The 26,584-nt window shown below is 36.4% G+C and overlaps 1 protein-coding gene across 13 annotated transcripts in view; it reads left to right on the top strand.

Moving 5' to 3' along the window:
• The window catches only part of LOC311080325 (uncharacterized protein), a 46,645-nt gene extending 20,168 nt beyond the window's left edge, over positions 1–26,477 (top strand). For 9 of the 13 annotated variants that reach the window (XM_084110245.1, XM_084110237.1, XM_084110236.1 and 6 more), the window contains 14 exons: positions 6,549–6,821; positions 6,906–7,193; positions 7,270–7,551; positions 7,741–7,809; positions 7,903–7,974; positions 15,388–15,660; positions 15,745–16,032; positions 16,109–16,390; positions 16,580–16,648; positions 16,742–16,813; positions 24,677–24,949; positions 25,041–25,328; positions 25,406–25,687; positions 25,802–26,477. In XM_084110245.1, coding sequence (XP_083966371.1) covers positions 6,549–6,821; positions 6,906–7,193; positions 7,270–7,551; positions 7,741–7,809; positions 7,903–7,974; positions 15,388–15,660; positions 15,745–16,032; positions 16,109–16,390; positions 16,580–16,648; positions 16,742–16,813; positions 24,677–24,949; positions 25,041–25,328; positions 25,406–25,687; positions 25,802–25,827 — 2,837 coding nt within the window. In that variant the 3' untranslated portion in view covers positions 25,828–26,477. The remainder of the gene's footprint in view (positions 1–6,548; positions 6,822–6,905; positions 7,194–7,269; positions 7,552–7,740; positions 7,810–7,902; positions 7,975–15,387; positions 15,661–15,744; positions 16,033–16,108; positions 16,391–16,579; positions 16,649–16,741; positions 16,814–24,676; positions 24,950–25,040; positions 25,329–25,405; positions 25,688–25,801) is intronic. The other 4 variants (XM_084110244.1, XM_084110243.1, XM_084110241.1 and 1 more) reach the window with 3 other exon arrangements.
• Positions 26,478–26,584: the final 107 nt, after the last annotated feature.

Below are 26,584 nucleotides of genomic sequence, written 5' to 3'. Positions count from 1 at the left end.
TGTTCCCGGTCAAAAATGACCGGCCTACAAAAAATAGCTTATAAATCACTCATTATGCAATATTATCACCCAATATTGGATTCAATCTTTTTGTCCACTTGTTCTCTTCCAATTAGGACTGGTTTTATATTTCTATTTGCATCTGATTAATTGTAGGCCTAATTTATTTGAGAGTAGGCATCTCATTTTTTGAGTAAAAAAAAAAATATTTTTAAATAATTTTGGAAAAATTAAATAAAATCTGAAGAAAATTGGCACTGATGATCACACTAGTCTACTTTAAATTTTCACCAGGAATTTTGTTTTGAAAAACTTTTATTTTGTACAAAATGGCACAGAGTTACACTTGTGGTGTTCCACTGGGCCATTGAGGGCCACTGTTTCAATTGGCCATTGAAAGTGAATGGGAGAGACATGTGTTAGAAGTCCATGAAGAATATCTTAACATCTGAGTGATGGATTATGGTGAGTTTGGGCTCTTTTTAATCTTAACAATCTCATGTAAATAATGATGTGCCATTTTCCACAATTTATGCATGCTTCATTGAGTTATGAGTTAAAACGCGACATAAGTGCTAGGCTACATCTATATTCAAGGCTCTGTGAGCGCATGTGGGGGTTTGTGTGTTACAACTCAATTAGGAATATCTTTAGATCTGAGTGATGGATTATGCTGAGTTTGGGATCTTTTTAATAGTGATAGTCTGCTGAAAATAATGATGTACAGTTTTCTACGAACTGTGCATGCTTCGTGAAGTTATGAGCGAAAACCAAACGCGAGTGCTTCATGAGTATATACTTGGCTAGGTGCGTCTGTGGTATTTTCTGTGTTAGAACACCATGAGGAATATCTTTAGATCTGATTGATGAAATATATTGAGTTTGGGGTCTTTTTAATCGTGAGCTCCTGCTGTAAATAACAATGTGCCATTTTTCATGATCGATATAATTTTCATGAAGATACGAGTAAAAAGGCCAAGTCTAAGCTACCTTGATTGGCTACGTGAGTCTGTGCGTCTGTGATATTTTTTTGTGTTAGAACTCCATGAGGAATATCTTTAGTTCTGAGTGATGGATTATGTTGAGTTTGGACTCATTTTAATTGTAAGCATCTGCTGTAAATAATGATGTGTCATTTTCCACAATCGGAGCATGTTTCATGAAGTTACGAGCGGAAATGTGTCTAAAATTCAGCATCCATACATGGTTTACACATGGGTCTCTTGAAGGGCTTCTTTTAGAAAAACCTCGCTCAAGTTTAGTAAAAAAGCCTGAAACAATTATGCTTGTTGTATTCTACTCATTGAGACCTTTCAAATGACATATGACACAGGACTATCAGAGCTGTATGATGTATTTGACATATTGCTGAATGTAATACAAAAAAGTCATTTATAAATTATGATTTTTTTTTTTTTATCGGCAAATATCTCAGCACTACTTAGGAGTTTATCAAATTGGCTACATTCATTGTAAATTTCAGACTCTAAGCTTTCAAATGACACCTATTTTAAGTTGATCAAGGTAATAGTTTTGAAAAATATTATGATTATTTATTTCGCAGCTAGGTGGCGCCTGCGGGGGGTACACTCAGTTTTAGAGTGATAACTCAGCAGTCGTTAGGAGTTGATCAAAGTGATTAAAAAGCTGAGATTCTAAGCTTTAAAATGATACATATTTTGTGTTGTTCCATTCATTGGTTGCATTGGTCTCTCCCATTCACTTTCAATGGCCCATTGAAACAACGGCCCACAATGGCCCCTTAATGGCCCAGTGGAAAACCATAAGTGTAACTCTGTGCCATATTGTACAAAATAAAAGTTTTTCAAAACACAATTCCTGGTGAAAAATTAAAGTAGACTAGTGTGATCAACAGTGCCAATTTTCTTCAGATTTTATTTTATTTTTCCTAAATTATTCAAAAATAATGTTTTTTTTACTCAAAAATTGAGATGCCTTCTCTCAAATAAATGAGGCCTACAATTGATCAGATGCAAATAGAAATATAAAACCAGTCCTAATTGAAAGAGAACAAGTGGACAAAAAGATTGAATCCAATATTGGGTGATAATATTGCATAATGATTGATTTATAAGCTATTTATTGTAGTCCGGTCATTTTTGACCAGGAACACCACAAGAGTAACAATGTGCCATTTTGTACAAAATAAAAGTTTTTCAAAACAAAATTCCTGGTGAAATATTAAAGTAGACTAGTGTGATCAACAGTGCCAATTTTCTTCAGAATTTATTTAAAATTTCCAAAATTATTCAAAAATAATGTTTTTTTTACTCAAAAATTGAGATGCCTTCTCTCAAATAAATGAGGCCTACAATTGATCAGATGCAAATAGAAATATAAAACCAGTCCTAATTGAAAGAGAACAAGTGGACAAAAAGATTGAATCCAATATTGGGTGATAATATAGCATAACAACTGATTTATAAGCTATTTTTTGTAGTCCGGTCATTTTTGACCGGGAACACCACAAGAGTGACAAGGTGACAAAACTCCCCCTAAAAAATTAAGAAAATTGTCACAAAACATTTCAGAAGTAGTTATACCATTTGTGAAAAAAGTCACTAAGTTTCAGTCCAAAGCGATAACATTAACTAGTATTTTCGGGAAAAAGAAAATCTTCTCTCCGGGTCAAAATGACGCGAACACCACATGAGGGTTAAAGCACACTAGACTGTGCACTGTTAAGGGTTTCAATGTCTGCCCTCATTTAGTCAAGTCAAGTCATCTTCATTTACATATAGCGCTTTTAAAGGGGGGGTGAAATGCTCATTTTCACTCAATCTCCTGTTAATCTTGAGTACCTATAGAGTAGTATTGCATCCTTCATATCTCCAAAAAGTCTTTAGTTTTATTATATTTATAAAAGAAAGATAGGCTGTACCGAGTCTTTCCGGAAAAAAACGAGCGTCTGGAGGCGGGCCGTGTGGGCGGTGTGCTAAAGCTGTGCTAACTGAGCTAACCGAGCTAACAACACACAGAGACATTTGAAGCAGTTTTACTCACCGCCTGCGACCGCGAACCTTTATCATTGTGACTGCTCGATCCTTAAACATTAGACGATCTGCAAGGCGGGAGGCCTTCACAGGGGAGAGACTAGTTGACATTTCAGGACTGCGTTGTCCTTCATCAGATCTAGATACGGCCTGGATACAGTGGACTGCGGTAAACCTTGGGATAAACAGAGAGACAAATATTAGCGTAGATGCCATTCTTCTTATGATGCAACGAGTACATCAGGATTTATGGGAAGTGTTCCCAGTTCCGGCTGACCTAATCTATGCAGCCTAACATTGAATTATAGAAGTCTATAATGTGTTATGTGTATGCTAGGTCAAAGAGATGTGTCTTTAGTCTAGCTTTGAACTGACAGAGTGTGTCTGCTTCCCTGACAATGTTAGGGAGACTTTAACAGATGTAATATGATATTAGCTCAAAGGGGAAATATTAATAATAATCCATAATTACCAATTATGATGAATATTTGGGTCAGTTTATTAGACATTCATATTTGGGTCAGTTTATTAGATTAACTTTGAGGTAAGCTAAATTAATATTACAATCAATTTATCAGTTCCAACAAACTCTTTGATTATCCATTTATTCTAAGAAAAGTGTATCATGACCACCGAAAAATAATTATTTCTTAGCATGTACAGCACTTAGAGCATGTAACAAGATCAAGACCGTAAAAGGGACATTGTATGCAGGCAGAGACACTTAGAAACCAAATCCATATTGTGCACAAGTTTTATTAACTAACTCACAAACATAACTAACACTAACAAACATACATACATTCATACATACATACATGCATAAGTAAAGGGGGTGAGTGATGTGGAACCAGAAGCAGGAAATAGAACTATGGAAAAGATCTATTTAACTATGAAAAGAACCATCAGCTGATCATGATGAAAACGAGACGTTTTTCTAAATAAAAACTAGTTTTGAATGACAAAAACTATGACGAAAATCTATTGACATTTTCGTCAACGAATAAAAACTAGACGAAAATGTTAGATAGTGACGATTTGGGAAGTGATCCAGTCTGATGTCCTGCGTTTGTGTTAGATGCGCACAATTGTACTGTGACGTGATCTACCCAGCGGCACACACGAGTTGGCATGCGCTGCATGTCTCATAAAACGTTGAAACATGTAAACGTCTGGGAGAATGAGTAGAGCAGACATGAAGATCTGAATAAGAGTGACGACGCTAAAAAAGAGCTCTATTCGGTAAGGTTTTCTGTGCGCACACACCCGACCCGAAGCGTGCAGCCATTCACATCATACAGCGCGCGAGTACAGAATTGAGTTCTCTTTTGTGTCTGAATGGACAAATACACACAAATATTATGTCTAAATGTCCGTTTTGGAGAGTATTCACGTAAATTATGTCGGTTATGTCTTAAACAGTTGTGAGTGTATCCATGTGCATCAGTGCATTGGATCCGCATGTCATTCGACATGATCCGATGTCTTAAAGTGACAGTGGGTAAAAAACAATGCGGTCTGTGTCCTTAATATTGATCAAGCAACAAAAGAAAAAGAGAAAAGCATACACTGCTCGTTAATAGCTTTAATAAGGATTAATTATATTTAATTCATACAAATAAATATGTCTGCTTGAAAGAATAGAGAATGATGTAGGCCTATGCAAGAAGTTATAAAGAATTCATATATCATTCATTGAAAAAAAGACTGTTGTCTACTTTAGGAAAAGTGGTTTTATTTAATTTTAAGATATTTTTTTAAGTTACAGTAGATAAATCTGTATCTGTATTGCACGTTCAAACTTTAAAATCACATATTAGCAGGTTAATATATGTTTTCTCCGGGAGTATGGGTTTGGAAATTTTAGAGAAATTCTAAATAAATGCATTTAAATTGAAACCCATTATATTTTAGTCGACTAAATCTACTGTAGATTTAGTCGACTAAAATCTTATTGTATTTCGTCGACTAAAACTAGACTAAAACTAAAACAATTCAGATGACTAAAATATGACTACAACTAAATGTCATTTTAGTCAAAAGACTATGACTAAAACTAAATCAAAATTTGCTGTCAAAATTAACACTGCTGTTGTGAGTCGAAGCCTGCGGCCCTGGCCTGCTGAGGGAACGCTGGACGGCACGGCATCCTGAAGTGCCGAGAACGCCCGGAATTGATCGTTGTCCATTCAGTGATGGTAAAGTTGCAGTTTTCTGGATTGGAGACACGGCCTTCTGTCTCCCTTTGGTAGTATGAAAGCATGGCAGGCGGTGCTCCAGTCTGCTGGGCTCAGGGCCCTGGGCCCCAGTGGGGGAGGGGTTCCCCCCCAGTATCAGCAGAAGCAGTGTTGTAGCTGGATGAGACGAGCTAAGAAAGAGGGCGGTCACTGTGGGCTGTCTCTAATAAAGCCTGAGATTGGCCACACCTCTCTGGGTTTGCTTGACCAATGAGTCGGGTGGACTTTCTGGCGGGAGTTTCCTCTGTGGAGAAGATTTATGATGCTATGTTCTAAGCGTGCTCATTTGCAATGGCACGCTGGATTGGTTTCTGAAGGCGAAACTAAGAAAGATTATTGTAATACTAATATGTTGCACAGCTACTGGCATATCATGTACACAATCATTTAGATCTTCAAAGTACCAATTTATAGAGACCAAACATGGTATGCGTGGGGTTACGTTGGCTGTGGTTTCTATAATAAGATATATAGTATCAAATAAATAATAGTATTATAATAGTATTACAAGACACAACCCAAGACAGTATATCATTCACAAAATGTTCTGGAATGCATGTTAATTTAATGTTAATCAGTCCATCGATAAATTAATGCAGGAGAGTCTGTTCTAATATCTATGGGTCTTGCAGCAGAGGCTCTGTCCACTTTGCTAAAAGTCATAAAACTCCTTATCTGATCGTTGCCGGGGTAACTGAGATCTTCTTGCCCTGTTTGGGGGATGAGCCTCAGATTCCGAGAGTGAGTTCTAAATATCAGTTGTTAAGCTCTAACAAATACTTGTGTCTGACTTGTCTCAGTCGTTACACAGCTTTCACATTAGCGATTTTCAATACAACTGCCAGTGTGAAAGCCCCCTGAGTCATTTATTGTTTGATCATCTGTTTCACCTGATGATAATTTTGATAATGTGAATAAAGATCAGGTCTATTTAATGTCTCTGTGAACCGGAAGTTATAGAATAGAGGGCTGGGTTTTATTTTAGCGCACCTCCTCTCCATCTCTCATAGCAAACTGATGGTTACACTGTAAAAAAAAAATCCTAATTTTACAGAAAATAACTGATTTTTTTACGATAATTTTCTTTCATTTTAAATTGTACTCAAAACACTGTAAAATTACAAATAATATCTGTAAAATAAAAATTCAGCTGTTATTTTAGATATTGTGACATTAATGACAAATTCCAGTAATTCACATTTTTTTATACAGAAAAAGTTTGTATAAAACTTTTTATATAACCCCCCCCCCTTTTGTATACCCCCCACCCCACCCCATTTTTTCCTTTTCCTTGTAGAGAGACACTCGCTGTATTACATTTACACTGTTTTGTCCAAACCTGTGAATCTGCCGGGCATCTATGAATTCACTGCTATGGGTCTGCTAGACGACAGACAGATCGACTATTACAATAGTGAAGAAAAGAGAAAGATTCCCAAACAGCACTGGATGAAAGAGAAAATGCAGGAGGATTACTGGGAAAAAGGCACTCAGTCGAGAAAGAGCAAAGAACAGTGGTTTAATGTCAATATCAAGATTCTGATGGACCGCATGAGAGACCATGCATCAGGTGAGGAACATTCATACCGTTTAACCTGCTTATAGTTTTATTATTGTTATCATCTTACAAACATATTGATTCTTCTTGTTTCAGATCTTCATGTTCTTCAGTGGAGACACGGTTGTGAAGTTGAGCAGCAGGGAGATGAAGTGAAGTTTTCCAAAGGTGTTTCTGAGTACGGCTATGACGGAGAGGACTTCTTTTCTTTTGATATTAAAGAGTCTCAATGGGTCGCCCCAGTTGACGCAGCTCTACCAAGCAAGAGAAAGTGGGACAATGTGCCGATCCTAAACCAATACACCAAAGGCTACCTGGAGAAAGAGTGTGTGGACTGGCTCAACAAATTCAGAGAATATGGAGACGAGGAGCTCAGAAAAACATGTCAGTGAATGTGTTTGTATTTGTTGATGATCAGCAGCTGATTAAACTGATTGATGAACTGATTTCTGTGTTTCAGCTCCTCCAAAGCTTCATATGTTTTCAAGGAAATCCACTGATGAAACCAAGCTGAAACTGACCTGTCTGGCCACCGGCTTCTACCCCAAAGACGTGATGATGATCATTAGGAAAAATTGCACATCTCTGCCTGAAGATCAGATTGAATCCTCAGGAATCAGACCAAACCATGATGGATCCTATCAGCTGAGGAAGAGTGTGGAGATCAAGAAGAAAGAAAAAGATGAATATGATTGTCTTGTGACCCACAAGAGCATCAAAGAACCAATTAGGGGAAAGTGGGGTAAGATGAGCCATTGGGTAAATTGACCCACCCCATTTTTCTTGGCAACTGTACCACTTTTATTGTCATGTGACCATATATTTTGGAACTGCCCGACTGTGAATTTTTTTAACATTAAACCTGTATGAAATATTCTATCTGAGAAAAGTAATTCTCTGCCACTACAATTCATTTATCATGGTTTTCCAGGACAAGTTACAGAATTGAGTGCCAGCGCTGCTAATGCTGAAGAATCTTCACTTAAGAAAGAATCTGATGGTATGTTTGAGCTGTTGCTTTGTCATGGCAAATTTCGAGCAGATTCATACTACAGTCCTGGAGATGCACTTTGACCTTTCACTTTTTCTCCAGCAGGACAAGAGTGTGCCGGTGAAACAGCAGACATCAGTGCGACTATTGCTCTGGGGAAAGACAAACTAACTGGTAACTATGCTTTAATTGAATATCTGTGCTTTTTTCACTCATTTCTGTTTCTCCAAAGGCTCTAGTGTAGCACAGCAGAAATTCATTTACATTTAGGGCTCCTTACAGGAGCGGCTTGTTTATTGTAAACATGCAGTTATCAAAGTTACTTATTCAGGGAACAATGAATGGTCTGTCATAATGTGGATGTTTTTAAAGGTATTAACCCTTGTGTGGTGTTCACAACCCAATTTCCCCTGTGGTGTTCCCGGTCAAAAATGACCGAACTATAAAAAATAGCTTATAAATCAGTTGTTATGCAATATTATCACCCAATATTGGATTCAATCTTTTTGTCCACTTGTTCTCTTTCAGTTAGGACTGGTTTTATATTTCTATTTGCATCTGATTAATTGTAGGCCTCATTTATTTGATAGTAGGCATCTAATTTTTTGAGTAAAAAAAAACATTATTTTTGAATAATTTTGGAAATATTAAATTAAATCTGAAGAAAATTGGCACTGTTGATCACACTAGTCTACTTTAATATTTCACCAGGAATTTTGTTTTGAAAAACTTTTATTTTGTACAAAATGGCACATTGTCACTCTTGTGGTGTTCCCAGTCAAAAATGACCGGACTACAAAAAATAGCTTATAAATCACTCATTATGCAATATTATCACCCAATATTGGATTCAATCTTTTTGTCCACTTGTTCTCTTTCAGTTAGGACTGGTTTTATATTTCTATTTGCATCTGATTAATTGTAGGCCTAATTTATTTGAGAGTAGGCATCTCATTTTTTGAGTAAAAAAAATAATATTTTTGAATAATTTTGGAAATATTAAATAAAATCTGAAGAAAATTGGCACTGATGATCACACTAGTCTACTTTAATGTTTCACAAGGAATTTTGTTTTGAAAAACTTTTATTTTGTACAATATAGCACAAAATGGCACATTGTCACCCTTGTGGTGTTCCCGGTCAGAAATGACCGGCCTACAAAAAATAGCTTATAAATCACTCGTAATGCAATATTATCATCCAATATTGGATTCAATCTTTTTGTCAACTTGTTTTCTTTCAATAAGGACTGGTTTTATATTTCTATTTGCATCTGATTATTCGTAGGCCTCATTTATTTGATAGTAGGCATCTCATTTTTTAAATAATTTTTTTTTTTTTTTTTGAATAATTTTGGAAATATTGAATTAAATCTGAAGAAAATTGGCACTGTTGATCACACTAGTCTACTTTAATTTTTCACCAGGAATTTTGTTTTGAAAAACTTTTATTTTGTACAAAATGGCACATTGTCACTCTTGTGGTGTTCCCGGTCAAAAATGACCGGCCTACAAAAAATAGCTTATAAATCACTCATTATGCAATATTATCACCCAATATTGGATTCAATCTTTTTGTCCACTTGTTCTCTTCCAATTAGGACTGGTTTTATATTTCTATTTGCATCTGATTAATTGTAGGCCTAATTTATTTGAGAGTAGGCATCTCATTTTTTGAGTAAAAAAAAAATATTTTTAAATAATTTTGGAAAAATTAAATAAAATCTGAAGAAAATTGGCACTGATGATCACACTAGTCTACTTTAAATTTTCACCAGGAATTTTGTTTTGAAAAACTTTTATTTTGTACAAAATGGCACAGAGTTACACTTGTGGTGTTCCACTGGGCCATTGAGGGCCACTGTTTCAATTGGCCATTGAAAGTGAATGGGAGAGACATGTGTTAGAAGTCCATGAAGAATATCTTAACATCTGAGTGATGGATTATGGTGAGTTTGGGCTCTTTTTAATCTTAACAATCTCATGTAAATAATGATGTGCCATTTTCCACAATTTATGCATGCTTCATTGAGTTATGAGTTAAAACGCGACATAAGTGCTAGGCTACATCTATATTCAAGGCTCTGTGAGCGCATGTGGGGGTTTGTGTGTTACAACTCAATTAGGAATATCTTTAGATCTGAGTGATGGATTATGCTGAGTTTGGGATCTTTTTAATAGTGATAGTCTGCTGAAAATAATGATGTACAGTTTTCTACGAACTGTGCATGCTTCGTGAAGTTATGAGCGAAAACCAAACGCGAGTGCTTCATGAGTATATACTTGGCTAGGTGCGTCTGTGGTATTTTCTGTGTTAGAACGCCATGAGGAATATCTTTAGATCTGATTGATGAAATATATTGAGTTTGGGGTCTTTTTAATCGTGAGCTCCTGCTGTAAATAACAATGTGCCATTTTTCATGATCGATATAATTTTCATGAAGATACGAGTAAAAAGGCCAAGTCTAAGCTACCTTGATTGGCTACGTGAGTCTGTGCGTCTGTGATATTTTTTTGTGTTAGAACTCCATGAGGAATATCTTTAGTTCTGAGTGATGGATTATGTTGAGTTTGGACTCATTTTAATTGTAAGCATCTGCTGTAAATAATGATGTGTCATTTTCCACAATCGGAGCATGTTTCATGAAGTTACGAGCGGAAATGTGTCTAAAATTCAGCATCCATACATGGTTTACACATGGGTCTCTTGAAGGGCTTCTTTTAGAAAAACCTCGCTCAAGTTTAGTAAAAAAGCCTGAAACAATTATGCTTGTTGTATTCTACTCATTGAGACCTTTCAAATGACATATGACACAGGACTATCAGAGCTGTATGATGTATTTGACATATTGCTGAATGTAATACAAAAAAGTCATTTATAAATTATGATTTTTTTTTTTTTATCGGCAAATATCTCAGCACTACTTAGGAGTTTATCAAATTGGCTACATTCATTGTAAATTTCAGACTCTAAGCTTTCAAATGACACCTATTTTAAGTTGATCAAGGTAATAGTTTTGAAAAATATTATGATTATTTATTTCGCAGCTAGGTGGCGCCTGCGGGGGGTACACTCAGTTTTAGAGTGATAACTCAGCAGTCGTTAGGAGTTGATCAAAGTGATTAAAAAGCTGAGATTCTAAGCTTTAAAATGATACATATTTTGTGTTGTTCCATTCATTGGTTGCATTGGTCTCTCCCATTCACTTTCAATGGCCCATTGAAACAACGGCCCACAATGGCCCCTTAATGGCCCAGTGGAAAACCATAAGTGTAACTCTGTGCCATATTGTACAAAATAAAAGTTTTTCAAAACACAATTCCTGGTGAAAAATTAAAGTAGACTAGTGTGATCAACAGTGCCAATTTTCTTCAGATTTTATTTTATTTTTCCTAAATTATTCAAAAATAATGTTTTTTTTACTCAAAAATTGAGATGCCTTCTCTCAAATAAATGAGGCCTACAATTGATCAGATGCAAATAGAAATATAAAACCAGTCCTAATTGAAAGAGAACAAGTGGACAAAAAGATTGAATCCAATATTGGGTGATAATATTGCATAATGATTGATTTATAAGCTATTTATTGTAGTCCGGTCATTTTTGACCAGGAACACCACAAGAGTAACAATGTGCCATTTTGTACAAAATAAAAGTTTTTCAAAACAAAATTCCTGGTGAAATATTAAAGTAGACTAGTGTGATCAACAGTGCCAATTTTCTTCAGAATTTATTTAAAATTTCCAAAATTATTCAAAAATAATGTTTTTTTTACTCAAAAATTGAGATGCCTTCTCTCAAATAAATGAGGCCTACAATTGATCAGATGCAAATAGAAATATAAAACCAGTCCTAATTGAAAGAGAACAAGTGGACAAAAAGATTGAATCCAATATTGGGTGATAATATAGCATAACAACTGATTTATAAGCTATTTTTTGTAGTCCGGTCATTTTTGACCGGGAACACCACAAGAGTGACAAGGTGACAAAACTCCCCCTAAAAAATTAAGAAAATTGTCACAAAACATTTCAGAAGTAGTTATACCATTTGTGAAAAAAGTCACCTGCGACCGCGAACCTTTATCATTGTGACTGCTCGATCCTTAAGCATTAGACGATCTGCAAGGCGGGAGGCCTTCACAGGGGAGAGACTAGTTGACATTTCAGGACTGCGTTGTCCTTCATCAGATCTAGATACGGCCTGGATACAGTGGACTGCGGTAAACCTTGGGATAAACAGAGAGACAAATATTAGCGTAGATGCCATTCTTCTTATGATGCAACGAGTACATCAGGATTTATGGGAAGTGTTCCCAGTTCCGGCTGACCTAATCTATGCAGCCTAACATTGAATTATAGAAGTCTATAATGTGTTATGTGTATGCTAGGTCAAAGAGATGTGTCTTTAGTCTAGCTTTGAACTGACAGAGTGTGTCTGCTTCCCTGACAATGTTAGGGAGACTTTAACAGATGTAATATGATATTAGCTCAAAGGGGAAATATTAATAATAATCCATAATTACCAATTATGATGAATATTTGGGTCAGTTTATTAGACATTCATATTTGGGTCAGTTTATTAGATTAACTTTGAGGTAAGCTAAATTAATATTACAATCAATTTATCAGTTCCAACAAACTCTTTGATTATCCATTTATTCTAAGAAAAGTGTATCATGACCACCGAAAAATAATTATTTCTTAGCATGTACAGCACTTAGAGCATGTAACAAGATCAAGACCGTAAAAGGGACATTGTATGCAGGCAGAGACACTTAGAAACCAAATCCATATTGTGCACAAGTTTTATTAACTAACTCACAAACATAACTAACACTAACAAACATACATACATTCATACATACATACATGCATAAGTAAAGGGGGTGAGTGATGTGGAACCAGAAGCAGGAAATAGAACTATGGAAAAGATCTATTTAACTATGAAAAGAACCATCAGCTGATCATGATGAAAACGAGACGTTTTTCTAAATAAAAACTAGTTTTGAATGACAAAAACTATGACGAAAATCTATTGACATTTTCGTCAACGAATAAAAACTAGACGAAAATGTTAGATAGTGACGATTTGGGAAGTGATCCAGTCTGATGTCCTGCGTTTGTGTTAGATGCGCACAATTGTACTGTGACGTGATCTACCCAGCGGCACACACGAGTTGGCATGCGCTGCATGTCTCATAAAACGTTGAAACATGTAAACGTCTGGGAGAATGAGTAGAGCAGACATGAAGATCTGAATAAGAGTGACGACGCTAAAAAAGAGCTCTATTCGGTAAGGTTTTCTGTGCGCACACACCCGACCCGAAGCGTGCAGCCATTCACATCATACAGCGCGCGAGTACAGAATTGAGTTCTCTTTTGTGTCTGAATGGACAAATACACACAAATATTATGTCTAAATGTCCGTTTTGGAGAGTATTCACGTAAATTATGTCGGTTATGTCTTAAACAGTTGTGAGTGTATCCATGTGCATCAGTGCATTGGATCCGCATGTCATTCGACATGATCCGATGTCTTAAAGTAACAGTGGGTAAAAAACAATGCGGTCTGTGTCCTTAATATTGATCAAGCAACAAAAGAAAAAGAGAAAAGCATACACTGCTCGTTAATAGCTTTAATAAGGATTAATTATATTTAATTCATACAAATAAATATGTCTGCTTGAAAGAATAGAGAATGTTGTAGGCCTATGCAAGAAGTTATAAAGAATTCATATATCATTCATTGAAAAAAAGACTGTTGTCTACTTTAGGAAAAGTGGTTTTATTTAATTTTAAGATATTTTTTTAAGTTACAGTAGTTAAATCTGTATCTGTATTGCACGTTCAAACTTTAAAATCACATATTAGCAGGTTAATATATGTTTTCTCCAGGAGTATGGGTTTGGAAATTTTAGAGAAATTCTAAATAAATGCATTTAAATTGAAACCCATTATATTTTAGTCGACTAAATCTACTGTAGATTTAGTCGACTAAAATCTTATTGTATTTCATCGACTAAAACTAGACTAAAACTAAAACAATTCAGATGACTAAAATATGACTACAACTAAATGTCATTTTAGTCAAAAGACTATGACTAAAACTAAATCAAAATTTGCTGTCAAAATTAACACTGCTGTTGTGAGTCGAAGCCTGCGGCCCTGGCCTGCTGAGGGAACGCTGGACGGCACGGCATCCTGAAGTGCCGAGAACGCCCGGAATTGATCGTTGTCCATTCAGTGATGGTAAAGTTGCAGTTTTCTGGATTGGAGACACGGCCTTCTGTCTCCCTTTGGTAGTATGAAAGCATGGCAGGCGGTGCTCCAGTCTGCTGGGCTCAGGGCCCTGGGCCCCAGTGGGGGAGGGGTTCCCCCCCAGTATCAGCAGAAGCAGTGTTGTAGCTGGATGAGACGAGCTAAGAAAGAGGGCGGTCACTGTGGGCTGTCTCTAATAAAGCCTGAGATTGGCCACACCTCTCTGGGTTTGCTTGACCAATGAGTCGGGTGGACTTTCTGGCGGGAGTTTCCTCTGTGGAGAAGATTTATGATGCTATGTTCTAAGCGTGCTCATTTGCAATGGCACGCTGGATTGGTTTCTGAAGGCGAAACTAAGAAAGATTATTGTAATACTAATATGTTGCACAGCTACTGGCATATCATGTACACAATCATTTAGATCTTCAAAGTACCAATTTATAGAGACCAAACATGGTATGCGTGGGGTTACGTTGGCTGTGGTTTCTATAATAAGATATATAGTATCAAATAAATAATAGTATTATAATAGTATTACAAGACACAACCCAAGACAGTATATCATTCACAAAATGTTCTGGAATGCATGTTAATTTAATGTTAATCAGTCCATCGATAAATGAATGCAGGAGAGTCTGTTCTAATATCTATGGGTCTTGCAGCAGAGGCTCTGTCCACTTTGCTAAAAGTCATAAAACTCCTTATCTGATCGTTGCCGGGGTAACTGAGATCTTCTTGCCCTGTTTGGGGGATGAGCCTCAGATTCCGAGAGTGAGTTCTAAATATCAGTTGTTAAGCTCTAACAAATACTTGTGTCTGACTTGTCTCAGTCGTTACACAGCTTTCACATTAGCGATTTTCAATACAACTGCCAGTGTGAAAGCCCCCTGAGTCATTTATTGTTTGATCATCTGTTTCACCTGATGATAATTTTGATAATGTGAATAAAGATCAGGTCTATTTAATGTCTCTGTGAACCGGAAGTTATAGAATAGAGGGCTGGGTTTTATTTTAGCGCACCTCCTCTCCATCTCTCATAGCAAACTGATGGTTACACTGTAAAAAAAAAATCCTAATTTTACAGAAAATAACTGATTTTTTTACGATAATTTTCTTTCATTTTAAATTGTACTCAAAACACTGTAAAATTACAAATAATATCTGTAAAATAAAAATTCAGCTGTTATTTTAGATATTGTGACATTAATGACAAATTCCAGTAATTCACATTTTTTTATACAGAAAAAGTTTGTATAAAACTTTTTATATAACCCCCCCCCCTTTTGTATACCCCCCACCCCACCCCATTTTTTCCTTTTCCTTGTAGAGAGACACTCGCTGTATTACATTTACACTGTTTTGTCCAAACCTGTGAATCTGCCGGGCATCTATGAATTCACTGCTATGGGTCTGCTAGACGACAGACAGATCGACTATTACAATAGTGAAGAAAAGAGAAAGATTCCCAAACAGCACTGGATGAAAGAGAAAATGCAGGAGGATTACTGGGAAAAAGGCACTCAGTCGAGAAAGAGCAAAGAACAGTGGTTTAATGTCAATATCAAGATTCTGATGGACCGCATGAGAGACCATGCATCAGGTGAGGAACATTCATACCGTTTAACCTGCTTATAGTTTTATTATTGTTATCATCTTACAAACATATTGATTCTTCTTGTTTCAGATCTTCATGTTCTTCAGTGGAGACACGGTTGTGAAGTTGAGCAGCAGGGAGATGAAGTGAAGTTTTCCAAAGGTGTTTCTGAGTACGGCTATGACGGAGAGGACTTCTTTTCTTTTGATATTAAAGAGTCTCAATGGGTCGCCCCAGTTGACGCAGCTCTACCAAGCAAGAGAAAGTGGGACAATGTGCCGATCCTAAACCAATACACCAAAGGCTACCTGGAGAAAGAGTGTGTGGACTGGCTCAACAAATTCAGAGAATATGGAGACGAGGAGCTCAGAAAAACATGTCAGTGAATGTGTTTGTATTTGTTGATGATCAGCAGCTGATTAAACTGATTGATGAACTGATTTCTGTGTTTCAGCTCCTCCAAAGCTTCATATGTTTTCAAGGAAATCCACTGATGAAACCAAGCTGAAACTGACCTGTCTGGCCACCGGCTTCTACCCCAAAGACGTGATGATGATCATTAGGAAAAATTGCACATCTCTGCCTGAAGATCAGATTGAATCCTCAGGAATCAGACCAAACCATGATGGATCCTATCAGCTGAGGAAGAGTGTGGAGATCAAGAAGAAAGAAAAAGATGAATATGATTGTCTTGTGACCCACAAGAGCATCAAAGAACCAATTAGGGGAAAGTGGGGTAAGATGAGCCATTGGGTAAATTGACCCACCCCATTTTTCTTGGCAACTGTACCACTTTTATTGTCATGTGACCATATATTTTGGAACTGCCCGACTGTGAATTTTTTTAACATTAAACCTGTATGAAATATTCTATCTGAGAAAAGTAATTCTCTGCCACTACAATTCATTTATCATGGTTTTCCAGGACAAGTTACAGAATTGAGTGCCAGCGCTGCTAATGCTGAAGAATCTTCACTTAAGAAAGAATCTGATGGTATGTTTGAGCTGTTGCTTTGTCATGGCAAATTTCGAGCAGATTCATACTACAGTCCTGGAGATGCACTTTGACCTTTCACTTTTTCTCCAGCAGGACAAGAGTGTGCCGGTGAAACAGCAGACATCAGTGCGACTATTGCTCTGGGGAAAGACAAACTAACTGGTAACTATGCTTTAATTGAATATCTGTGCTTTTTTCACTCATTTCTGTTTCTCCAAAGGCTCTAGTGTAGCACAGCAGAAATTCATTTACATTTAGGGCTCCTTACAGGAGCGGCTTGTTTATTGTAAACATGCAGTTATCAAAGTTACTTATTCAGGGAACAATGAATGGTCTGTCATAATGTGGATGTTTTTAAAGGTATTAACCCTTGTGTGGTGTTCACAACCCAATTTCCCCTGTGGTGTTCCCGGTCAAAAATGACCGAACTATAAAAAATAGCTTATAAATCAGTTGTTATGCAATATTATCACCCAATATTGGATTCAATCTTTTTGTCCACTTGTTCTCTTTCAGTTAGGACTGGTTTTATATTTCTATTTGCATCTGATTAATTGTAGGCCTCATTTATTTGATAGTAGGCATCTAATTTTTTGAGTAAAAAAAAACATTATTTTTGAATAATTTTGGAAATATTAAATTAAATCTGAAGAAAATTGGCACTGTTGATCACACTAGTCTACTTTAATATTTCACCAGGAATTTTGTTTTGAAAAACTTTTATTTTGTACAAAATGGCACATTGTCACTCTTGTGGTGTTCCCAGTCAAAAATGACCGGACTACAAAAAATAGCTTATAAATCACTCATTATGCAATATTATCACCCAATATTGGATTCAATCTTTTTGTCCACTTGTTCTCTTTCAGTTAGGACTGGTTTTATATTTCTATTTGCATCTGATTAATTGTAGGCCTAATTTATTTGAGAGTAGGCATCTCATTTTTTGAGTAAAAAAAATAATATTTTTGAATAATTTTGGAAATATTAAATAAAATCTGAAGAAAATTGGCACTGATGATCACACTAGTCTACTTTAATGTTTCACAAGGAATTTTGTTTTGAAAAACTTTTATTTTGTACAATATAGCACAAAATGGCACATTGTCACCCTTGTGGTGTTCCCGGTCAGAAATGACCGGCCTACAAAAAATAGCTTATAAATCACTCGTAATGCAATATTATCATCCAATATTGGATTCAATCTTTTTGTCAACTTGTTTTCTTTCAATAAGGACTGGTTTTATATTTCTATTTGCATCTGATTATTCGTAGGCCTCATTTATTTGATAGTAGGCATCTCATTTTTTAAATAATTTTTTTTTTTTTTTTTGAATAATTTTGGAAATATTGAATTAAATCTGAAGAAAATTGGCACTGTTGATCACACTAGTCTACTTTAATTTTTCACCAGGAATTTTGTTTTGAAAAACTTTTATTTTGTACAAAATGGCACATTGTCACTCTTGTGGTGTTCCCGGTCAAAAATGACCGGCCTACAAAAAATAGCTTATAAATCACTCATTATGCAATATTATCACCCAATATTGGATTCAATCTTTTTGTCCACTTGTTCTCTTCCAATTAGGACTGGTTTTATATTTCTATTTGCATCTGATTAATTGTAGGCCTAATTTATTTGAGAGTAGGCATCTCATTTTTTGAGTAAAAAAAAAATATTTTTAAATAATTTTGGAAAAATTAAATAAAATCTGAAGAAAATTGGCACTGATGATCACACTAGTCTACTTTAAATTTTCACCAGGAATTTTGTTTTGAAAAACTTTTATTTTGTACAAAATGGCACAGAGTTACACTTGTGGTGTTCCACTGGGCCATTGAGGGCCACTGTTTCAATTGGCCATTGAAAGTGAATGGGAGAGACATGTGTTAGAAGTCCATGAAGAATATCTTAACATCTGAGTGATGGATTATGGTGAGTTTGGGCTCTTTTTAATCTTAACAATCTCATGTAAATAATGATGTGCCATTTTCCACAATTTATGCATGCTTCATTGAGTTATGAGTTAAAACGCGACATAAGTGCTAGGCTACATCTATATTCAAGGCTCTGTGAGCGCTTTTGGGGGTTTGTGTGTTACAACTCAATTAGGAATATCTTTAGATCTGAGTGATGGATTATGCTGAGTTTGGGATCTTTTTAATAGTGATAGTCTGCTGAAAATAATGATGTACAGTTTTCTACGAACTGTGCATGCTTCGTGAAGTTATGAGCGAAAACCAAACGCGAGTGCTTCATGAGTATATACTTGGCTAGGTGCGTCTGTGGTATTTTCTGTGTTAGAACGCCATGAGGAATATCTTTAGATCTGATTGATGAAATATATTGAGTTTGGGGTCTTTTTAATCGTGAGCTCCTGCTGTAAATAACAATGTGCCATTTTTCATGATCGATATAATTTTCATGAAGATACGAGTAAAAAGGCCAAGTCTAAGCTACCTTGATTGGCTACGTGAGTCTGTCCGTCTGTGATATTTTTTTGTGTTAGAACTCCATGAGGAATATCTTTAGTTCTGAGTGATGGATTATGTTGAGTTTGGACTCATTTTAATTGTAAGCATCTGCTGTAAATAATGATGTGTCATTTTCCACAATCGGAGCATGTTTCATGAAGTTACGAGCGGAAATGTGTCTAAAATTCAGCATCCATACATGGTTTACACATGGGTCTCTTGAAGGGCTTCTTTTAGAAAAACCTCGCTCAAGTTTAGTAAAAAAGCCTGAAACAATTATGCTTGTTGTATTCTACTCATTGAGACCTTTCAAATGACATATGACACAGGACTATCAGAGCTGTATGATGTATTTGACATATTGCTGAATGTAATACAAAAAAGTCATTTATAAATTATGATTTTTTTTTTTTATCGGCAAATATCTCAGCACTACTTAGGAGTTTATCAAATTGCCTACATTCATTGTAAATTTCAGACTCTAAGCTTTCAAATGACACCTATTTTAAGTTGATCAAGGTAATAGTTTTGAAAAATATTATGATTATTTATTTCGCAAAAAGATTGAATCCAATATTGGGTGATAATATTGCATAATGATTGATTTATAAGCTATTTATTGTAGTCCGGTCATTTTTGACCAGGAACACCACAAGAGTAACAATGTGCCATTTTGTACAAAATAAAAGTTTTTCAAAACAAAATTCCTGGTGAAATATTAAAGTAGACTAGTGTGATCAACAGTGCCAATTTTCTTCAGAATTTATTTAAAATTTCCAAAATTATTCAAAAATAATGTTTTTTTTACTCAAAAAATTAGATGCCTACTCTCAAATAAATGAGGCCTACAATTAATCAGATGCAAATAGAAATATAAAACCAGTCCTAATTGAAAGAGAACAAGTGGACAAAAAGATTGAATCCAATATTGGGTGATAATATAGCATAACAACTGATTTATAAGCTATTTTTTGTAGTCCGGTCATTTTTGACCGGGAACACCACAAGAGTGACAAGGTGACAAAACTCCCCCTAAAAAATTAAGAAAATTGTCACAAAACATTTCAGAAGTAGTTATACCATTTGTTAAAAAAGTCACTAAGTTTCAGTCCAAAGCGATAACATAAACTAGTATTTTCGGGAAAAAGAAAATCTTCTCTCCGGGTCAAAATGACGCGAACACCACATGAGGGTTAAAGCACACTAGACTGTGCACTGTTAAGGGTTTCAATGTCTGCCCTCATTTAGTCAAGTCAAGTCATCTTCATTTACATATAGCGCTTTTAAAGGGGGGGGTGAAATGCTCATTTTCACTCAATCTCCTGTTAATCTTGAGTACCTATAGAGTAGTATTGCATCCTTCATATCTCCAAAAAGTCTTTAGTTTTATTATATTTATAAAAGAAAGATAGGCTGTACCGAGTCTTTCCGGAAAAAAACGAGCGTCTGGAGGCGGGCCGTGTGGGCGGTGTGCTAAAGCTGTGCTAACTGAGCTAACCGAGCTAACAACACACAGAGACATTTGAAGCAGTTTTACTCACCGCCTGCGACCGCGAACCTTTATCATTGTGACTGCTCGATCCTTAGACCTTAAGCATTAGACGATCTGCAAGGCGGGAGGCCTTCACAGGGGAGAGACTAGTTGACATTTCAGGACTGCGTTGTCCTTCATCAGATCTAGATACGGCCTGGATACAGTGGACTGCGGTAAACCTTGGGATAAACAGAGAGACAAATATTAGCGTAGATGCCATTCTTCTTATGATGCAACGAGTACATCAGGATTTATGGGAAGTGTTCCCAGTTCCGGCTGACCTAATCTATGCAGCCTAACATTGAATTATAGAAGTCTATAATGTGTTATGTGTATGCTAGGTCAAAGAGATGTGTCTTTAGTCTAGCTTTGAACTGACAGAGTGTGTCTGCTTCCCTGACAATGTTAGGGAGACTTTAACAGATGTACTATGATATTAGCTCAAAGGGAAATATTAATAATAATCCATAATTACCAATTATGATTCATATTTGGGTCAGTTTTTTAGACATTCATATTTGGGTCAGTTTATTAGATTAACTTTGAGGTAAGCTAAATTAATATTACAATCAATTTATCAGTTCCAACAAACTCTTTGATTATCCATTTATTCTAAGAAAAGTGTATCATGACCACCGAAAAATAATTATTTCTTAGCATGTACAGCGCTTAGAGCATGTAACAAGATCAAGACCGTAAAAGGGACATTGTATGCAGGCAGAGACACTTAGAAACCAAATCCATATTGTGCACAAGTTTTATTAACTAACTCACAAACATAACTAACACTAACAAACATACATACATTCATCCATACATGCATAGGTAAAGGGGGTGAGTGATGTGGAACCGGAAGCAGGAAATAGAACTATGGAAAAGATCTATTTAACTATGAAAAGAACCATCAGCTGATCATGACGAAAACGAGACGATAACTAAATAAAAACTAGTTTTGAATGACAAAAACTATGACGAAAATCTATTGACATTTTCGTCAACGAATAAAAACTAGACGAAAATGTTAGATAGTGACGATTTGGGAAGCGATCCAGTCTGATGTCCTGCGTTTGTGTTAGATGCGCACAATTGTACTGTGACGTGATCTACCCAGCGGCACACACGAGTTGGCATGCGCTGCATGTCTCATAAAACGTTGAAACATGTAAACGTCTGGGAGAATGAGTAGAGCAGACATGAAGATCTGAATAAGAGTGACGACGCTAAAAAAGAGCTCTATTCGGTAAGGTTTTCTGTGCGCACACACCCGACCCGAAGCGTGCAGCCATTCACATCATACAGCGCGCGAGTACAGAATTGAGCTCTCTTTTGTGTCTGAATGGACAAATACACACAAATATTATGTCTAAATGTCCGTTTTGGAGAGTATTCACGTAAATTATGTCGGTTATGTCTTAAACAGTTGTGAGTGTATCCATGTGCATCAGTGCATTGGATCCGCATGTCATTCGACATGATCCGATGTCTTAAAGTGACAGTGGGTAATAAACAATGCGGTCTGTGTCCTTAATATTGATCAAGCAACAAAAGAAAAAGAGAAAAGCATACACTGCTCGTTAATAGCTTTAATAAGGATTAATTATATTTAATTCATATAAATAAATATGTCTGCTTGAAAGAATAGAGAATGATGTAGGCCTATGCAAGAAGTTATAAAGAATTCATATATCATTCATTGAAAAAAAGACTGTCGTTTACTTTAGGAAAAGTGGTTTTATTTAATTTTAAGACATTTTTTTAAGTTACAGTAGTTAAATCTGTATCTGTATTGCACATTCAAACTTTAAAATCACATATTAGCAGGTTAATATATGTTTTCTCCAGGAGTATGGGTTTGGAAATTTTAGAGAAATTCTAAATAAATGCATTTAAATTGAAACCCATTATATTTTAGTCGACTAAATCTACTGTAGATTTAGTCGACTAAAATCTTATTGTATTTCGTCGACTAAAACTAGACTAAAACTAAAACAATTCAGATGACTAAAATATGACTAAAACTAAATGTCATTTTAGTCAAAAGACTATGACTAAAACTAAATCAAAATTTGCTGTCAAAATTAACACTGCTGTTGTGAGTCGAAGCCTGCGGCCCTGGCCTGCTGAGGGAACGCTGGACGGCACGGCATCCTGAAGTGCCGAGAACGCCCGGAATTGATCGTTGTCCATTCAGTGATGGTAAAGTTGCAGTTTTCTGGATTGGAGACACGGCCTTCTGTCTCCCTTTGGTAGTATGAAAGCATGGCAGGCGGTGCTCCAGTCTGCTGGGCTCAGGGCCCTGGGCCCCAGTGGGGGAGGGGTTCCCCCCCAGTATCAGCAGAAGCAGTGTTGTAGCTGGATGAGACGAGCTAAGAAAGAGGGCGGTCACTGTGGGCTGTCTCTAATAAAGCCTGAGATTGGCCACACCTCTCTGGGTTTGCTTGACCAATGAGTCGGGTGGACTTTCTGGCGGGAGTTTCCTCTGTGGAGAAGATTTATGATGCTATGTTCTAAGCGTGCTCATTTGCAATGGCATGCTGGATTGGTTTCTGAAGGCGAAACTAAGAAAGATTATTGTAATACTAATATGTTGCACAGCTACTGGCATATCATGTACACAATCATTTAGATCTTCAAAGTACCAATTTATAGAGACCAAACATGGTATGCGTGGGGTTACGTTGGCTGTGGTTTCTATAATAAGATATATAGTATCAAATAAATAATAGTATTATAATAGTATTACAAGACACAACCCAAGAGAGTATATCATTCACAAAATGTTCTGGAATGCATGTTAATTTCATGTTAGTCAGTTCATCAATAAATGAATGCAGGAGAGTCTGTTCTAGTATTGCAGCAGAGGCTCTGTCCACTTTGCTAAAAGTCATAACTTATCTGATCGTTGCCGGGGTAACTGAGATCTTCTTGCCCCGTTTGGGGGATGAGCCTCAGATTCCGAGAGTGAGTTCTAAATATCAGTTGTTAAGCTCTAACAAATACTTGTGTCTGACTTGTCTCAGTCGTTACACAGCTGTCATGATTCTGCCTTCTTGTCCCAGATCTCTCTTGTCTTGAGGCAGGATCATGACAGACCCATGTTTTATGTGTAAGCACATGGCCATTTGTTTGGGCTGTGTGCTTGCGTTGTCTTGTCACCTTACCCCGCCCCCTTGTTATCTCATCTTGTTATTTCATCTTGTCATCGTTGCTTTCACCTGTGTTCCTGATTAGTTTGCTCCCTATTTAATCCCCTCATGTTTTCTGTGTCGGTACATTGTTTAACACGGCATGTTATTCTCTGTGACTGCCCTGTGATACTTCGTCTGAATCCTGTGAATGTTATCAGTGAGTTTATTACTGTTTGTTTCTTTTTAGTCATTGTCAAGTCTGAGTCTAGTCTTTATTTATCATTTTGGTCTTAGTCTAGTTGTTCTCTTCCCCAGTCCTGTTTTGCCCCCTCGTGGGTTTTGTTTTCTGTTTTTTGTCATAATAAATCTTGAGTGTCTGCACCTCGTCTGCTTTTGGGTTCATTCCTGCCACTTCATGACAACAGCTTTCACATTAGCGATTTTCAATACAACTGCCAGTGTGAAAGCCCCCTGAGTCATTTATTGTTTGATCATCTGTTTCACCTGATGATAATTTTGATAATGTGAATAAAGATCAGGTCTATTTAATGTCTCTGTTATTTTAGCGCACCTCCTCTCCATCTCTCATAGCAAACTGATAGTTACACTGTAAAAAGAAATCCTAATTTTACAGAAAATAACTGATTTTTTTTGACGATCATTTTCTTTCATTTTAAATTGTACTCAAAACACTGTAAAATTACAAATAATATCTGTAAAATAAAAATTCAGCTGTTATTTTAGGTATTGTGACAATAATGACAAATTCCAGTAATTCACATTTTTTTATTAAAAGTTTGTATAAAACTTTTTATATACTACCCCCCACCCCCCCACCCCCCCCACCCTTTGTATAACCACCACCCCATTTTTTCCTTTTCCTTGTAGAGAGACACTCGCTGTATTACATTTACACTGTTTTGTCCAAACCTGTGGATCTGCCGGGCATCTATGAATTCACTGCTATGGGTCTGCTAGACGACACACAGATCGACTATTACAATAGTAAAGAAAAGAGAAAGATTCCCACACAGCCCTGGATGAAAGAGAAAATGCAGGAGGATTACTGGGAAAAAGGCACTCAGTCCAGAAAGAGCAAAGAACAGTGGTTTAATGTCAATGTCAAGATTCTGATGGACCGCATGAGACACAATGAATCAGGTGAGGAACATTCATACCGTTTAACCTGCTTATGTATTCTAGTTTTATTATTGTTATCATCTTACAAACATTTTGATTTTTCATGTTTCAGATGTCCATATTCTTCAGTGGAGACACGGTTGTGAAGTTGAGCAGCAGGGAGATGAAGTGAAGTTTCTCAAAGGTGTTTCTGAGTACGGCTATGACGGAGAGGACTTCTTTTCTTTTGATGATAAAGAGTCTCAATGGGTCGCCCCAGTTGACGCAGCCCTACCAAGCAAGAGAAAGTGGGACAATGTGCCGATCCTAAACCAATACACCAAAGGCTACCTGGAGAAAGAGTGTGTGGACTGGCTCAACAAATTCAGAGAATATAGAGACGAGGAGCTCAGAAAAACATGTGAGTAAATGTGTTTGTATTTGTTGATCATCCACAGATGATGAATAGAATTGATAAACTGATTTCTGTGTTTTCAGCTCCTCCAAAGGTTCATGTGTTTTCAAGGAAATCCACTGATGAAACCAAGCTGAAACTGACCTGTCTGGCCACCGGCTTCTACCCCAAAGACGTGATGATGATCATTAGGAAAAATTGCACATCTCTTCCTGAAGATCAGATTGAATCCTCAGGAATCAGACCAAACCATGATGGAACCTCTCAGCTGAGGAAGAGTGTGGAGATCAAGAAGGAGGAAAGAGATGAATATGATTGTCTTTTGACCCACAAGAGCATCAAAGAACCAATTATCGCCAAATTGGGTAACTAAAGCAGTTACACAGAAAGACAGAAATATCACCTGATATTGTAATAAAATATTTGTTTGCTTGTGATATCCTTAATTAAACTTTTGATCTTTTTGTGCATTTGTACAGATGGACAACAGACTAGTATGCTGTGACAGATTGGAGGTACAACGTTTCACACTAGAAGCGGATGCAGTGGAAATTGGTCTAACATGCTTTTTAAGCTCTACTTTAAATAATTTTAACACTCCCTATGTGTTGTTTGCGACTCCTGGCTATAGTGTGTTTTTTTAGTTTACATGTACCCAAATAATCCGTTTATAATTGTATTGATGTCTCAATCAGACTGAAAAGCCTTTATGTAAACGCATCAATGGATCCAATTGAGCTCGATCCAAATAAAAATTTTGTGTAGACCAACAGGAAAAAATAAGCATGTAAAAGCTTGAATATATCTTTTCCTCAGTCGTATTCAAAAACACCTTGCACACCTGTGCAGTGCCGTCAAGTGTATGTTTACATCCATTTTACGTCTTACAAATGTGCGTCTTACGAAAATCTCACATCTTACAAAGTGGTCAGTGGAGGACTGAATATTTAGTAAATATTTGCTAAAAAGCTCTTCTGTCGGAAATGTCAGCTTTCTTTTTTAAGTTGAAAACAGTCGACAATTATACTCACATAGTGCATGGTTTTGCTTCTCATGATAATTGCTCATCTTCACTAATGAGTATCTGACAAATATACACTAACTCTTATTTGTGAACATTTTGAGAACATTAAATAAAACCAACATCTAACGAAATGTAACTGTGGAAGTCTTTTTTGTTGTAAATATATTTTTGATAAATGTATTTATTCACTGAACATTGAACTGTCCATCATTGTTGTTGATTTTAAAAGTAATAAAGC

This window comes from Abramis brama (assembly GCF_963993115.1).
Source record: "Abramis brama genome assembly, chromosome: 1".
Lineage (NCBI taxonomy): Eukaryota > Metazoa > Chordata > Actinopteri > Cypriniformes > Leuciscidae > Abramis > Abramis brama.
The sequence above is the reverse complement of the archived record's forward strand: the minus strand, read 5'-3'. Positions and strand labels throughout refer to the sequence as shown.